Source organism: Sipha flava, unplaced genomic scaffold (assembly GCF_003268045.1).
Source record: "Sipha flava isolate LNK unplaced genomic scaffold, YSA_version1 3_pilon_pilon, whole genome shotgun sequence".
NCBI lineage: Eukaryota > Metazoa > Arthropoda > Insecta > Hemiptera > Aphididae > Sipha > Sipha flava.
The window spans coordinates 1-17,813 of NW_020273108.1; the positions used below are offsets into that span (position 1 = coordinate 1).

The 17,813-nt window shown below is 29.5% G+C and overlaps 1 protein-coding gene and 1 pseudogene across 1 annotated transcript; one reads left to right on the forward strand and one right to left on the reverse strand.

Annotated features, from left to right (window-relative positions):
* The first annotated feature begins 8,907 nt into the window (after window positions 1–8,907).
* LOC112688738 lies at window positions 8,908–10,264 on the forward strand (annotated as a pseudogene).
* Window positions 10,265–15,193: 4,929 nt separating this feature from the next.
* On the reverse strand, window positions 15,194–17,658 carry LOC112688684 (membrane magnesium transporter 1-like). Its single transcript, XM_025562003.1, has 3 exons — window positions 17,498–17,658; window positions 15,572–15,624; window positions 15,194–15,464 (listed from the first exon to the last, which is right to left on the reverse strand). The coding sequence occupies exons 1-3, from the start codon at window positions 17,571–17,573 to the stop codon at window positions 15,279–15,281; spliced, it is 315 nt and encodes a 104-aa protein (XP_025417788.1). The 5' UTR covers window positions 17,574–17,658; the 3' UTR covers window positions 15,194–15,278.
* Between the last annotated feature and the right edge of the window lie 155 nt (window positions 17,659–17,813).

Consider the following 17,813-nt stretch of genomic DNA (forward strand, 5'->3'; position numbering starts at 1 on the left):
CAAATATCGAATATGGTCAGCGGTACACGTTCGATAAGTCAAATAACTACCGCAGATGCTTCCACATCACAACAAAATTAAAAGAAAATCATATAAAATGTAATTCAGATTTTAGTAAAACTAAACATTTGGAATTATTAATAGATACAGGTAGTGAAATAAATGTAATAAAAATCAACAAATTGATAGGAGAAGTAATGGTAGACGAAAATAATAAAATTAAAATAAGAGGAATAAATGAAAAATTAATAGAAACTATTGGAACAGTTAATATAACAATTGAAATTAATAATGAAAAAATAAATGTAAAATTTAATCTTGTCAAGAATGATTTTCCAATTTTAAAAGACGGTATATTAGGACAACCTTTCTTAACCAATAATAAAGCTGTAATCGATATAAGTAATAATACAATTACAATTAATAACGAAAATAAATGTAATATGTTAAAAAATGATGAAGAATATTTTTCATTAAATCCAAGAACCGAGACTATTGTAGAATTACCGATAGCTGAACCCAAGGTCGAAGATAAAAATATAATTATACAAAAACAAGAAATAATTAAAGACGTGTTTTGTAGTAATGTGATAGGAAAAGTAAAAAACGGTAAAATAGTTAGCATATTAAATATATCGGAATGTACGCAAAAGATTAAATTAAATGATATAAATAAAATATTATATGACGAATCTTCAGATTACAATTTATTCAAAATTAATACGATAAAAACAAATGACTCACCTAACCGAATAGAACAGATAAAGAATCTAATTAGAAGCGAACATATGAATATTGAAGAAAGACAATCTATATTTGAATTATGTGAACAATATTCTGAAATATTTCATTTAGAGGGAGATAAATTAACTTTCACTAATGCCGCTAAACACGAAATAAAATTAAAAGATAACCAACCGCCTATATATAAACGACCATATAGATTACCTCATTCGCAACAAGAGGAAATAGCTTCACAAATTCGTAAAATGGAAGATGATGATAATATAGAACAATCCACGAGTCCTTGGAATGCACCATTATTGTTAGTAGCGAAAAAACCAGATGCTAGTGGGAAACAGAAATTCAGAATTGTTGTAGACTTTAGAGCATTAAATGAAGTAACATTAAATGAGTTTCATCCACTTCCGAACATAACTGAAATATTAGATCAACTAGGGCAATGTCAATTATTCAAGGTTATCGATTTGGCATCAGGATTTCATCAAATACCATTAGAGCAATCATCACGCGAATTAACGGCCTTTTCAACTAATCAAGGTCATTGGCACTTTAAACGTATGGCAATTGGAATGAGAACTTCACCTGCAACCTTCAAAAGGTTAATGAACAATGTATTAGCAGGCATAATAGGGATAAAATGTCTAGTATATTTAGATGATATAATTGTATACGGGAAAAATTTACGCGATCATAATAACAAATTAAAAGACGTATTCGAAAGATTAAAAGAACATAACTTAAAAATACAACCGGATAAATGTGAATTTCTAACACGAGAATGTGTATATTTAGGACATGTTATATCTGAACATGGAATAAAACCAGATGAAAAGAAAGTGAAAGCAGTTTTAAATTTTCCAAAACCAACTAATGTAAAAGAAATATTATAATGATAAAGTTGAATAAAAACGTAAAAAAAAAAATAAAAATAAATACATACATAAAAATATATATATAAATATGTTATATATGAATATAATTAAGTTAAAAATATTGCAGGTAGGATCAATTACGAAGAAAAATCAAACAATATTTAAATTCAAACAATACATATATATAAAATTATAATTATGGAAAGAGCTAAGGAATTCATGAGGAAATTGCGCGAATTTTTAGGAGGAGATAACCATATAGAAGTAGGGACACGAGAATTAGGAAATGTGATTGAGTTACCATGTTTTAATGAGCATATAATGGATACAAATAGTATGATGGCAGAACCATATACATGTGAACAATTGTTAGGAATAATGCTGGGTTTGCAAGAATTTATAGAAGAAGTCATATCTATAGATTCAACTGGACCATCTTGTAATGAATTAGGAAGAATAATAGACGAATTAATTGAAGATGGGCTGTTTAAAAAAAAAAAAAAAAAAAAATTGTATGTAAAGATTTATTATTAACTTGTAATATTTTGTAGTTCGCAGATAAAATTTGTGGTAATTGATTTTCAATTTGCAATGGTAAATAAAAAAGATATATTATTAGTATCAGGAGCCATTTGCAACAATCTCAATAAACACACACCTATTAAATTGGAAGGGAGGCCTATCATTTTAACTGAAGAGGGTAAATTGCAAATATTTCACACAAGAAATTATGAAGGTCTGCTGAAACATTTGAAGATGATTTTTAGGAAGAAGCCAGATGTCTTAACACCGTTGCTCGGGCAATTACACCAAAGTGTAGTGGTCGGGGGAAATAGAAATCTAGGCACAACTTTCTTGAATCATTACATATTTTCAGATAGAAACAGAAAACCTGTTGTTGTATTCTGGAATGGAGACATGGATAGGAAAATATTAAAGAAATTGCGGATAAATAATATTAAAAGAATGTTAAACATAACTAAATATAGTGATAATAATGATAACTATTTTAGTCTAAAATTAATTGATATGAATAACAATAAATTATTATATAGTAGGGACATAGGGTATAAAATAAAAAATGGTAGGATGCTTAATTTAAAGGAGGCACATGATTTAGTGTGCATAAAAAGGCACGAAATATCACACTGTCATGATCCTGTGACGGATGTAGATTTAACTAGATGTATTTTTAATATAATAGTATCTGACATTAAACCTATAAAATTATACAAAATTTGTCGTTAAATTAACCAATTCAAAAGCAAATATATATAGAATAAATAATTATAAATATTTTAGATTATTATTGTGCATTGCAACTACAATTGGCGAAGAAATAAAAATTAAAGATCATTCAGAAAACTTTAGCATTGAAAGCTTCGATATCAACAAACCAGGTTATTATTTTGAAAATTATGGACCAACAAGGTTAGTAGGGGGTGAATATACGTTAATGGCATATCTATCCTTAACAGAATATAATGAAAAATATGAATATTTAGAAAAAAGTATAAGTAAATTAAATGAAAATTGTAAAAAGGATGATAAACATAGGCTTATTTGTAGTAAATTCGATAATATTATAACTGGAATGTTTACCGAGATATCTATGCAGAGAGAAAATATTATTATATCACTAGGAAGAGATGAAATTAAAAGAGAGAAACGGGGAGCCATAAATATTATAGGAAACGCATTACACGTATTATTTGGAGTTTGTGATGATGAATGTACTAAAAAAGTAAACAGGGCGTTAATTGAACAACAGAAGAATAGTGGAAATGTTTTACATTTGATGAAGAAACAAACAACTTTAGTAAAAACAGCAATGCAACGTATAGGAGCAAGTATAGAAGAAACGCAACAATTACATGAGGAATAAAGAGGAAAACAACAAGAACTCGTAAAAAGAATGAACAGTTTGACAAATGCGACAAATGATGTATTGGATTTATTATTATTCAATAGTGTGCAAAATCTACATTTGGCACTTATAAATCAATATGCGTACGAAACATTAATGTTAAATCAAAAAATTACCGCCGCAAGAACAGGTGTGATACACACAAGTTTATTAACACCAAAGGACTTATCAGAAACATTAAATGATATAGCACATCGTTTGAGAACTAAAATGCATTTACCTATGGGGACAATTCCAAATGAACTATATGAACTAAAAAAAATAATTAAGATTACCACTATATACACTCAAGACAAATTATTGTTCGTAATTAAAATACCACTGGTTACAGAAATAGAATTAACTATGTACAATGCGATACCAGTACCAATGATGGGAAATGTAACTTATATATTAAAACCAGAACAACCTTTTATTGCTATAACTAAGGACAGAAGACAGTTTACAACATTCACGCCAGAGCAAATCAGAACATGTACAGAAACAATTATCTTTAGAATATGTAATATATATCAACCAATAAGGGATAATAAAGCAACTAAACAGTGTGAAGTTGAATTATTTCACAAGCCAGAAAAAGTACCTGATGAATGTGAACCACATGCAATTAATTTAAATAGAAATATTTATCATAAACTACGTTTCAGAAACGAATGGTTATTCGCAACAATAAATGATACATTAACAATAAATTGTGCAAATCTAGAAGAAGCACCAATTATCAGAATAAAAGGCACAGGAATAATAAAAATAAATGACACAACATGTGAGGTATCAGCTGAGAATGTAATATTAACAGCTACACAGGAAATAACAAATAAAAAATATATAAACTTCGTACCAGTTACAAATATGAGCATGTTAACAACTAAATTCCCTAAAAAATTACACTTTGCAAAATTAAAAAATATTAATAATACAATAGGAATGAAATTAAATCATTTAGGTGAATTATCACATTCGGTAGACAACTTAGAGGAATTAATAAGTAAGGAGGAGGAAAGACAGAGAAATGAACAACATAAAGAAATACATTCAAATCTAATATATGTAACTTTAATATTGGGAGTATTATCAATGGTTTTAATAATAATTGTATATGTAACGATAAAGTATAAAATAAAATGTTATAAAAGTAAACAAAATATAGAGGAACCTAAAATATATAAGTTATCAAGAAGAAATTTAGAGGATTACGAGTTAGGAAATATAGAGGAGAGAGATGAATTAGAGGTAGAAGAAGAGGGAGTTTATCCACACATAAGTAATAATCACTTAATACGATGATAGTAAAACTAATCGATTTTATTTTAAAGTTGATTTGAAGATAACCAAATTGTACACCATTACTTGGGAAACGCATAATTATGAATTAATGGATGTCCTGGGTAAAAACAATTTGATTTCTACAATTACAACGATAAAATATTTAATAGTTAATCGCAGTAATGTTTTATAGTTGAAATAATAATTCAATGGAAATTAAATTTAGCTCAAAGGGAATCATAAAATATTTCAATGGTAATATAGTAATAATATTAATATAAGTTTAAAAAAAAAAAATTTTAATTGTAAATAGGTAATACTAACAGTAGTAATTTAAGTATATCATATTGTAAAAGTTTTGCATGTTTGAAAACAAATTGTAAAACGTAAATCACTAACCAAAAGTAATAATTAGATTGTATTCAGTTTTAGAATTAAGGAAATTATGTAAAAGAAAGCTATTCAGAGTGTTAAAAAAAAAAAAAAAAAAAATTGTGTTCAATGTAAAAACATATATATGTAAATTGTTATGCTAATCAAAAATTGTGAAACTTAAGATTGAATATTGTAAAAGATTTCTGTCTTGCAGACCGAAACCTTTTTTTTAGTGGGGAGGTGTTATGGGCTACCATATTTCTGGAACCACGTATAAATAGAAATCGTGCGTATCACAATATTATATGTATTACACATCGTTATATTTAACTAATTGGTCATAAGCCGAGTAGTAATATTAAGAGATGTAATAAAATTGATTCCTAGAATAATGAAGTAGGTCAAACGGACAAGGCCTATTGCTGAGTATTGCCGAAACAACAAGACCAATGACGTCAATCAATCCATATGAAAGAGGGACCAAAATGACCACAATTCAAATGAGTTCTAGTCACGGAACTACAAGCTACTTCACGTCACTTTGTATTAGAATTTTGTTAACACTTTGAGTATTAAAATAAATGTATTAATGTATTAAAAATCTCATGTTTATTTAAATTAAATACATCTTCGACTTGCAACACTTGAAATCGAGCCGGTGGCACGTAACACGGGAAAGTTTTTACGAACTCTATTTTCGTTCATCAGATTTTACCCCATTTTCTGTAAGCTTATGTCCTAAATAAACTACTTCTTTTCTCAGAAACTCACATTTTAGAGGTTGTAATTTCAAATTATGGGACCTTAAACGGTTGAATACTTCTCTTAGTCTTTTATTATGTTCCTGCAAATCTACTGAAAATACTATGATGTCATCCAAATATACTAGACATTTTAATCCAATTAGATTGCATAACACGTTGTTCATTAATCTTTGAAACGTGGGTGGACTATTTTTTAAGCCCATTGATAATTTAGTATATTGCCAATGTCCTATGTCACTACTAAATGCACTTTTAACTCTAGATTCTTTACTTAAAGGTATTTGATGAAAACCTGATGCTAAATCTAGAACCGTATAATATTTAGATTTTCCTAATCTGTCTAATACATCTCGTATCTGTGGTAGTGGCATTTTATCCCCTATTGTTATATCATTTAATTTTCGGTAATCTACTACTAACCTATATTTGGGTTTTCCTGAAGCATCTAATTTTTTTGGAACCAACAATATGGGAGAATACCAAGCGCTCTCACTTGGTTCTATTATTTCATCCCTTTCCATTTGCTTTAGCTGGGAATTTATTTCTTCCCTCTGACTATGTGGCAACCTATACTGTCGTTGATAGATAGGTAGGTGCTCCGGTGGTGTGCGAATCTCGTGCACTATTGATGGGGTGCTACTTAATTTATCCCCCTCTAGATGAAAAATATTTCCTCTTTATTTAAATGGTCAGTTCTCAAGATTTCTTTTAGCTTTATAATTCGAGCCGGATTTTTTAATTTATTACTATCCGTGTCCTCTATATTTATTTGAGCTATCATTACATCCGTGATTGTTTCGAATTCTAATTGGTTTAGACATAATGGTGCTAACGTTTTTTCCTCGTCCGATAAATTAATAACACTGAATAATACGTGCTCATTCCTGACTGTACTTAACACATTTCCTATTATTAATTGGTCTTTTATTTCGGTACGTTCAATTAATATGTCCTCTTGGTCACGAGCGACTGAATGGGTGGCCACTGCCATAATTTTTATATATATATTTAATATATTTTACGCGTGGTGGAATTTTTATTTCACCTTCCAATGTAATTGTGTCGTATTCTAAATTTACTATCGATTTTTGTAATTTTAAAAACGTTTGCCCTAATATTCCAGACTTAATCGTGGGTACCACATTTTCTACTATATAGAACATTGTACTCCCTATTTTAGTATTGTTTGCGCCTCATTTATTCATTGTATATATGTAGTTGTGATTTTAATGTTTTGATAACGGTTGGTATTGCTCATTCGTTGCAGTGCTGTCGGCAATAGCATTAGCTGTTGGGTGTTGACGGCCCAACGCATGTGCGTATCACCATTATGTAATTGTTTTCGTTATTTCGTATCACGTGTGTGCGTTCGAAATATTTCTGGTTATGTTCTCGTGAATATTCAAGTCATTCCCCTCAGTGTCACGGAAAGTTCTTAATTTCGCGTGTTTTTTCAATTTATGTAGGTGACACTGAGATTTCGTTTCATAGTTCATGTTCTTGCCCGAGCAGTTTGTTAAAACCGTTCGACAAGCTGACTCGGCCCTTTTTTTTCTTCACGTCCGTCGATCGTGCTGGTTCCGTTGTGTTGTTGCGTGTTGTCTACTGCAGCTTTGTGCAAAACCACGTTTTTTAGTTGTGGATTGGCTGTTTGGTAATATCGTTCTAGGCTTTGCCATTTGTTCTAATTTGTTTTTCCCCAGTTTTAGGGTGGTCATTTATTGTACCAACAGTCCTTGTAAGTAAGCGTGTTTTCGTGGTTTGTGTTTGGGAGTGTTGCAGTCCAACTAGTGTTCGTGATTGTTATTCGTTTGGTGCGTGTTTTCGTGTGTGTGTGGGATCACACCTGTTTTATTTATTGTACTTAAATTTATTATTATACGGATCCCAATACCACGTGACACCATAACCGCACGCAAGGTAGGTGGTGCACCACCGTCAAAATTTATATTTATTGAATTGGCCGACATAGGGGAACATGGGGCAAAGTGGGGTACCGGGGCAAAGTGGGGACATCGTTATATCTAGGTATAACATTGTAATGTATAACATTGATAATATTATTAGATATATAGCTTCCTTGGTTGTCTCAGATTATGTGATAAGAGTTTTGGATCAAACTATCGATTATTTTGCGTTTAATCGATGAAATACTGTACATGTGCCTGTTATCATTTACTTGATAATAAAATTTTATATTTTGTTATTGATCTATTAAATTATTTTGTGATCCGTTTTTAATAATATTTATTTTATTAAAAAGTGTTCGTTCTTGATTTAATGTTTTAAGTTCTTTATTTCAATTTAACTATATGAATAAAATCAAATCAAAGGCTCTAGGTAAGTTAATCAATCGGGGCAAAGTGGTTTATACCTATCTGGGGCAATATGGGGACGTCCCCACTTTGCCCCATATTTCAAATTGTATTAAATTTAAATGGTGTGGTTTCAGAATGGTTAGGCATTATTAAAGAAAAACCAACCAACATTCATGGTCCGAAGACTCTATGAAGTCTGCAATATTAGCATATAATAATAAGGAAATGGGATTCAGAAAAGCTGCATTATCTTTTGGTGTTCCTCAAACTACTCTGGAAAGAAGAGTAAAAAAATTTGCAGCAACTGAAAATTTAGTTAAAGCTAGCACAAAAGATAACCTATTTTTTTTATAATAAAATAATAAACACAATAACAAAATTTAAAATTCTGGTTCCAAATGTTTAAGGTAATAACATAATAATTTATATATATATAAATTTATATCAATTAAATTCTCAATACAAAATGTGTAATATTTTTCTTTTGAAACTATTTAAAACTATTTAAAATTTAAATATAGAATAATAATACTTAGTATATTATATAATGAAGTTGAATTTATAATTTTATAACTCTTGGAAGATTCAAAACAGTGTTTACTCAAGAACAGGAGGTAGAATTAGTAGAGTACATAAAGACTATGGAAGCGCGTTTATTTGGTTTGACTTCATTAGAGTTGAGAAGTTTAGCATATCAATTAGCAGTAAAAAATAATATAAGCCATACATTTTGTAAAGATGATTTAGAAGGAGTGGACTGGTTGTATGGCTTTATGAAGCGACATTCAGATTTATCATTACGTCAACCTGAAGCTACGTCAGCTGCTAGAGCTTCTGGCTTCAATCAGGTTGCTGTTGGTAAGTTTTTTGGATGGATACAAACCGATTTGTTTCTTAAATGGTTTGATAAATTTGTAATTTTTTCCAGAGCATCTAAGACCCATAAGGTTTTACTTTTATTAGATGGCCATGCTAACCATACTAAGTCATTAGAACTTATAGATAAAACTAGAGATGCTGGTGTTATATTGCTTTGCTTTCCACCTCACTGCACGCATAGACTGCAACCATTAGATGTAGCTTTTATGAAACCACTTAGCTTATATTATAGTGATGAAGTTAAGAAATGGCTTAGGGAGCATGCTAAAGATCACAGAGTTGTCACACAGTTTCAGATCGCTTCACTTTTTGGTAAAGCATATTTAAAAGCATCAACTATGACAACAGCCATCAGTGGCTTTAGAGCAACAGGCATTTGGCCAGTAGATCCCAAAATATTTAAAGAACATGACTTCCTTCCTAGTGCTGCTACTGACATTGATTTAAATATTTCAGTAACAGTTCAGCAAAATATTTCAAACAGTGTGCTCCCAGTTCAGCCAGAAGTGTCAACTCCAATCATACAAACAAATAGTCTGCCCATCATTCATCCTGCAATTTCAAATCTTATTGAACAACAAAATAATGACTTAACTCCTTCTCTAACACAGCATAGTTCACCAGAATGTACACCAGCAAGTGTTAAAATATCAGTTACAAAATCATTTTTTGCTCTATCTCCTGAAGAAATTCAACCTATTCCTAAAAGTAATAAACCCACTGCACGAATATCTAGAAGAAGAGGAAAAACAGCTATTCTTACAGAATCACCTTACAAAAATGAGCTTTTTGCTGCTAACATATTAAGTACAACGCCCAGACAAGTAAAACGTTCTTTATCGTTCGTCCAAAAAAAAAAAATAAAACAACCAACAAAAATCCTAGTAAGAAAACTAAAACCAACCAAGAAGATGAAAAGTGTTTGTATTGTGATGAGCTTTACTCAACTTCAGTGGATGGGTGGATTCAGTGTATACAGTGTAAAAAATGGGCTCATTGTCTTTGTGCTGGAACCGAAGAAAAAGATTATGAGACAATATTTAAGTGTGAATTTTGTTCCTAAAATCGTTTTTAAATTTTATTGCATTCAAAAAGTTACAATTTGTATTTTTTTTATAAATAATTTGTTTTGTTTGGAAAATTTATTAAAATATTATAATTTAAATGATTTTTGTTTATGTCCCCACTTTGCCCCACGTATGGGGAAAAGTGGGGTAAACTGTAAATTTTTTAACATCCTTTTAAGCTTCAAAAAAAAAAAATTTTTATTTTCATAATAAATGCCTAGTCAATAACCATAACCTATGGATTAAGTATACAAAATTTGAAAGGAAAAAATTGATTTTTAAGCAAATTACAGGCTTACTGACATTAGCGTCCCCACTTTGCCCCATGTTCCCCTAGGCATAATTTATTTATATTGTTTTTTTTTACATTGGCCGACATAGGCACCTACCACATTATTGTATTATTTGATTTATATTTATTGCATTGGCTGACAAAGGCATTTACTACATTATTGTTCCTATTTTTTACACATTTATAAACCTTTATATCTTTTATTTTTATTTGTTACCATTTTGTTTCTTTTTTATGTTCAGCCAAACAGGCTACATTTGTGATTTATTTTTTTTATGTATTTATACCAATTGCTGTGATTTTTATATTCGTTTTCAATTATACAGTCCACTACCAACATTATTTATATTATTTTTATTTAAAGAATGGTCCCATTGTTCCATATTGAGCAATAGCTTAGTAATTAACAAGTATTATTCACTACTAATGGAATTTCTACTATACATAATGTTTCTGTTAATGTATTATTTATTCCCTTAAAATATATTTAATTACCGGGTATTAATTTTACGTTATCTTTTAACTCTGCCAAACGAACAACATTAACTCTACTACCGGTGTCTACTAGAAATTCGGCCTTATTATTAATAAAACTAGAAGACTCACATTCAATATGATAGTCTTCTAATTCTACGGTTACTTGCATTACACTATGTATGACCCTAAGATCGCCGACCACACAAGGGTTTTCTATTCTTGTGGTCGTGTCTCGTTTCCCGAATTATTTTCCTCCTTTTGTTTCCTTTTTTCTAGATTTTTCTTTTTATAACACTGGTGTAGTAAACCTACATGCGGAGTGCATACTAAGATATATAGAAATTCGACATAATATTGGCATAATTGTATTAACATAATACAATTATTGTATTTATACAAAAACTAACCACAAATTTTTAGCTGTAAGTAAATCAAAGGAACTCTACTCCACATATAGCGAATTTGATCAAGTGAAATGTAAAAATGCACGTGATTTCCTACTTTGTCCTGAAATTAGTCCTTTACATCCTAGGAGCACTAAACCCATTTGCGAAATATTACCGATACAAGATCCAAGAGAAGTTCCAGATAACTGCGAAATAATGCAAATCAAAATTCGGACGTCTATCTTTCATAAACTCAAGTACAAAAATCAATGGCTTTATACATCGATTGGTGAAACAGTTTTTATAACATGTGATAATGACAAACAATCTATAAACCATCTACTAGAAGGAGTAGGACTGTTTACATTAAACGAAACATGTAAAGCATATGCCACGTGAGACGTTTTAATACCTGGAGAAATAAACTATCAAGAAGAATATCTAGATTTTATTCCAGACTCAAAGATAAAGAACATTGACACCCTACTTAATAACCAATTTGACGATAACACGCAACACAAACAAATTCGAGGTAACCAAATGGAAGATCTAAATGACATAGCCAAGCCATTAAGGGAGCTAACACAAAAAATCCAAGATAATGAGAAAATACAACAAATAACACAGAGACAAACACAAAGTGATTACTTGCTATACTCAGTAATAGCTCTATTATTAATTGGGAGCATAATTTTTATTACAATAAAGATTAATATCACATTGAGAGAACGAGAAAGAAGAAACTCGGAAAAAGCAAAACCAGAGGAAGAAATCTCTTTACAACCCACAACAGTAATCAAGGACACTCCAACAATCCTAGAAATTGATGAAGAAAATCGACTCATATATCCAAAGCTCAAAATGGATTTTTAACTATCCGGGGGCTTTCCTTTTATAGGGGAGGTATGTAATAAACCTACATGCGGAGTGCATACTAAGATATATAGAAATTCGACATAATATTAATTTATACATTAAACTCCTAACATTACACTTCTACCTATTGCTTCCCTTCATTTTTTGTCACGTTTGCAAGACCTATTAACACGTACCTAGGACATTAGTTAAAAGTTGGAACACGTCGAACCAACGCCTTGTAAAACAATGCCCTAGGTCGCCAGGTGACTATATATACGGGTAGAGCTCCATACAATATTTAGAAGAAGTCAGAAGTTAACTTCTAACGTGTACGGACTTATACTCGTCGTTGCCTACCAAAGTAACATCGCCGCGAGCCTCTGAGTCCAATCCCCGTAATTTTAAGTGCGACTAACTTCTCGGGTAGAGTTTAACACTCTATCCTCAAATTTATACTTAACTTATTATTTACTTAAAATATATTAGTGTTCAGTTTATTAAAAAGTGACTTAACTTTATTTCAACGATTTACTCGCCATCTAACCTTGAACAACGGCCGTACAGAAGACAACGTGGCTACGTCATATAATTTTATGAGTGCTGTGTAGTGAGAGATCACTACACTGGGCTTCCGTATGCCCATTTTTAGAGTACAAGGCGCATATTACAAAAGTTCTAACAATTGGTTTATTAGTATTTTTACTATCAGTGTTTTTATCTTTTTTACTTCGGAAATCCCTGGCATAGTGTCCATACTTTCCACACGTATGACACGTACCCTTATTATAATATTGAGCGGATCTATTTTTAGTCCTATCTTTTTCTTTATCAAAGTTATTAATATTAGTGTTATGTTGTGTTAAATTATTTTTTTCTGCCAAAGCAATCTGTACTGTCTCTTCTAAAGTTTTAGGATTTTTACTTTTAACCATAACTTTAATGTATTTAGAAACACCCTCTAAAAATATATTTAACGCTTGCTCCCTTAAATTATTGCTAGTTACTAGTGCGTCATTCTTACTTTTTTCTTGGGTATTTCCTTCAGAAACTTATTTTAGTAAGTTACGTAATGTGTTCACATATTCTATCACAGACTCTTTGTAATTTTGTTTCGCACTATATAGCTCTATCTGCAAATGCGCTACATTCTTAGGTTTCTCATAAGGATTCTTCAATAATTCCTTTAATGCTTTTAGACTACTTATAGTCTCATATTTTATTACCTCATATGCCTGACCTCTTAGCTTAGTTACGATTGTCCTCAACATAATGTCAATATCTGTTTCTGGAGTTATTTCCGCAACTAAATCACAAGCATAGGTAAAAAATACTAAGTCCTCATTCACACCTCCACTAAATTCGGGTATTAATTTTACTACTCGGTCTACGGTCTTATCTTTAGTACTAGTTGTATTCAACATTCCAGGGGACACCTCTCTTTCACTATTACCACCCATGGTCGTCATACTGGCTACAGACATTTTATCAGGAATGGTACCTACTATTATCTTACGAATAGCTGTTTGTATTTAAACTACTACGACGCGTATCAGACATGTATTAGTAAAATTAAAAATGCTTACAATCTGCTGGTCATTCGAAAAGAAAAAAAAACGCTCCTTCGTAGATGGTTGACTTGTGGACTGGTTCACTTCGAGTGTTGCTCAACGTAGACTGCTGTCTTCGTGAATGGAGAAGAGACCTCTGTAGTTGACGTTTGACGACTGTAGAGATCCCTGGTTTCGGCACCAAAATATGTTCCCTGTGAACCGGGTAACTTGTCAATACATATGTGGAGGTGGTTGTTTAAAGGTTGATTAAATAAGAGTCCAGATGTATAAGTAAAGTTATTTAATTTACACAATTACAGTACATACATATATTTTAACATAGAGAGTAAATGAAGACTAAGGACTTGCCGGCGACTTGCACATTGTGTGTATCGGAATACAAGTGAAGAAGTCTTTACGTCTTCTGACTTATATACCAAACAGTAATAGGATGTACAGAAAGTTGTCCTCGTTCTGGTGGTAGTACGTGTGACCATGGTCTTAATTGCCCTACGTGGCATCATGCGTCAACGTATTATCACACATTAGTAATATTGCACACATCTTTGCAGGATGTGTGCCCACAATTTCTAATTATAGAGGACTCAGTGAAATCGGACAATGCCCATCCGCACCGTGCATATAAAATCCATGTATTTACAACACTTCTTTTTAATTATTTTAAATACAATAAAGAATGGAATTTAATTGTGATATTTGCAAAAGTTAATTTTTTACTAAGTTCACACTTAAAAGGCATTTGAAAAATAATTATGATATAATAAATAAAGTAAAACAAAAATCATCTTAATGTATTACTTGTCTTAAGCTAATATTTTCTAAAAAAGTTTTATTTATTAATCATTTAAATGATCATCATGGGATGTGTATTGAAAAAAAATTATTAACTTTTCAAATGTCTCTGGTATATATAATGGTTTAGTTAGTAAAAATATGCTTTTAATCATTTTTAATAATATACAATTCATTCAAATATAGAATTTAATAGCTGGTTAAAAGAGTATGAATCGAACAATAAATGTGAATATATCCTCCAGACAGGGAATAACTCATATTATTATAATAATATTATAGTGATTGATATGATATATTGATATAGCCATATAGCCTAACATTATGATAGTGTTGAATAAATTACGTGCATACGCAAAATGCATAAGGTGCATTCCTGTGTTTTGTTGCTCCTCTCTGCAGCGACATTATCACATATAATATATTAGTAAGTTAGTCATCGGTATAATGATAGTAATATAATTGTAAATTATCATTATAATTTATCAAATAATAAAACATCTTATTTTTGTATAAAAATTATATTTTTAAAATGAGGGGCACCAGAAATTTTAGTATGGGCAGCTGCTCACCCTGCCCATATGCTAGAACCGCCATTGTCATAATTAATTTATCAAACAGTTATGCTAATTCATAGTTTCGTGTTCAGTTAACTTTTTATAAAAAGTGTCATCAAGTGTCTGGACTTATTTAAGACTTATTAGATGATAGAGCTTTACCTCTATGATTAAATATATAAAATGAAGGTGTATTGTGTAATGTCTCCCATGTCTTACATTCTAGTTCTTCAATTGCTCTCACTTCTTTGAACTCTCCTGCTAAGTACAATATTCCATACATTGACATAAAAAGGCTGACAACACCTTGCACAAATATCTGAAATCAAACAATTTAGAAAAAACAAAAGTTCATAAGTAATGAATGACCAATGTGTCAAAATATAATAATTTAATAAAAATTATGAGTTTATAATAATAACTCACATCAAATGGTAATCCATCAAATTCTTGTTCAGTTATTCGTAAATAAGATCGATCTGTAAATTAATAAGAAATATATTAGCTATTTAAAATAAATTAGACAATATTGTTATATTGTGTAATATTATTTGTTATATTTCAAGAGTATTCTAATCATGGTTCTATTATTCATATATCATAAAAATCAAACCAGATCAACGTTATAAAACACAAAAGCAATGAATCAGAAAAGTTCAATCGTTATGCAAAATTTTATCTAAATTTATAAGAAAAGCAATGTATTTCTAGGTAAGGTACCAAGCATATTTAATTAAAAAAAAAAATAATTTATATATTAAATTAACATTTAACAAATTAACCATTGAACAAGTCTAAAAGTAAAACTGTTTATCTTTTATAAGAATATAATAAGTTTAAAAAACAAGTTTTAACAGAAAAAAAATGTACACATAATGACTATCATGGAGATTAATTAAGTTTTTTTTTTAATCTTAAATAAGTTTAAAGATAATAAAATCTTAATTTTACATCTATTTTTTATCACTATTAAATATTATTTAGAGAATATAAAATAAATAAATTCACAATAGATAAACTAAGAATCAAACTGAAGATGGATCCTAAAAATTCAGCAAATAACTGATGACATGGATTTTCTCTATTATTTAATAATCTAATAAAAAATATACAATACTATAGCTGTGTATAATTATTGTGCAAACAGAAATACTATCTTTAAAATATTAATATTATCTTAAGAATCATCAATAGTTGGTTTATTTTAAAAAAATGCCTTACTTATTATTAGTAATTCTATGTTGAATATTTGTGGATAATATGTTTAACAAGTTGACTGGCAAGCCATTTAGAATGAAATTGTTCCAGACGCTTTGAGAATTAAATTTAATACTCATATATTTGTCTGTTTTTTATCTTTAATTCAAATACTTATTTACTTATTTTATTTTATCACACCATGACAGGCATTAATTTAAGTACAATAATTTGCTGGTAAAACTAAATATAACAAAAATAGTTGAATAGTAGCAAAGAGAAAGAAAAAAGTATCGTATAATATGTGAAATAAATATCTGGTAACAAAAACGTGAAAGACTAGGCTGAGTTGAGACTACATAATATCTAATAAAATGAGAGTTAAAATCAACTCTTATATATTAAAAACCAATAAATAAATTGAAATTAAAATTAACTCTCTTAGTATAAAATTCAAATTCAGTTATAGTTAAATGCAGTTCTCAAAGCAAAAATGATAAGAATTATATAAAATTATTGAAGTTCTCGTGTTTGATTAGTGAGAGTTAAATATAATGCTGATACCAGTCAACTTGATAGATAGACAAACATTTTTTAATGGTAAAATCTAGAGTTATAATTATGCAATTCACTTTGTGAATAATTGAAATCTTGATAGTTATCAGTAATAATTTAACTTAAAAAACTGATTAAATTTTATTTTACTTTTACTGTGATTATTTTAATTTTTATACATTGATTAATAATTTTGATTAAAAAATAGTTAAATAAAATATATACTTGACATAATTTTTATAAGTTGCAATTAAATATATTCTAATGAACATAGAAATACATTATAATTGTAATAATGCTCATAATTTGATAAAATATATATTATAACTTGGGGAAAATTTTTTTTTTTAAATATTTGTTTCAATTTCAAAGCTTTAAGAAATTAAAATACCAATCACAAAAAAAAATATTTATCTGCAGTAATATAATATATACATTTTCATACTGACACAGTATACAAATGTAACGAACATACTTGGATTAGAATATGTTTAATAAATGTATGATGATAGCTTATTCGTTTATATTATAATTGTAAAATATAAACGTTTCTATCAAACATTCAGACACGATTGAAAAGAACATTAAAAGTAAACTTACGTTGAGCCGCTGAATAAGCTGCATGTAATAATGACAGTATACCGAGAACAAAAATTTGCCTATAAAAGTTAAACATGTCCGTCTTTGTTAATATTAGAAAGATAACCAATACTAAATCTAAATTATATTAGAAATCCACAGAATAAAATTATAACGTTAAAATATTTCAATATTTTTGTACACGATTTTATCGGGTCGAGTCACTTAGAAGCCGTTTTCAACATAAATTACATATTCGTATATCCAAGAGATATAAAAGATAGTAAAATAGAATTATCACAAATATCGTCTGATACAAAATGATAAATGATAATAC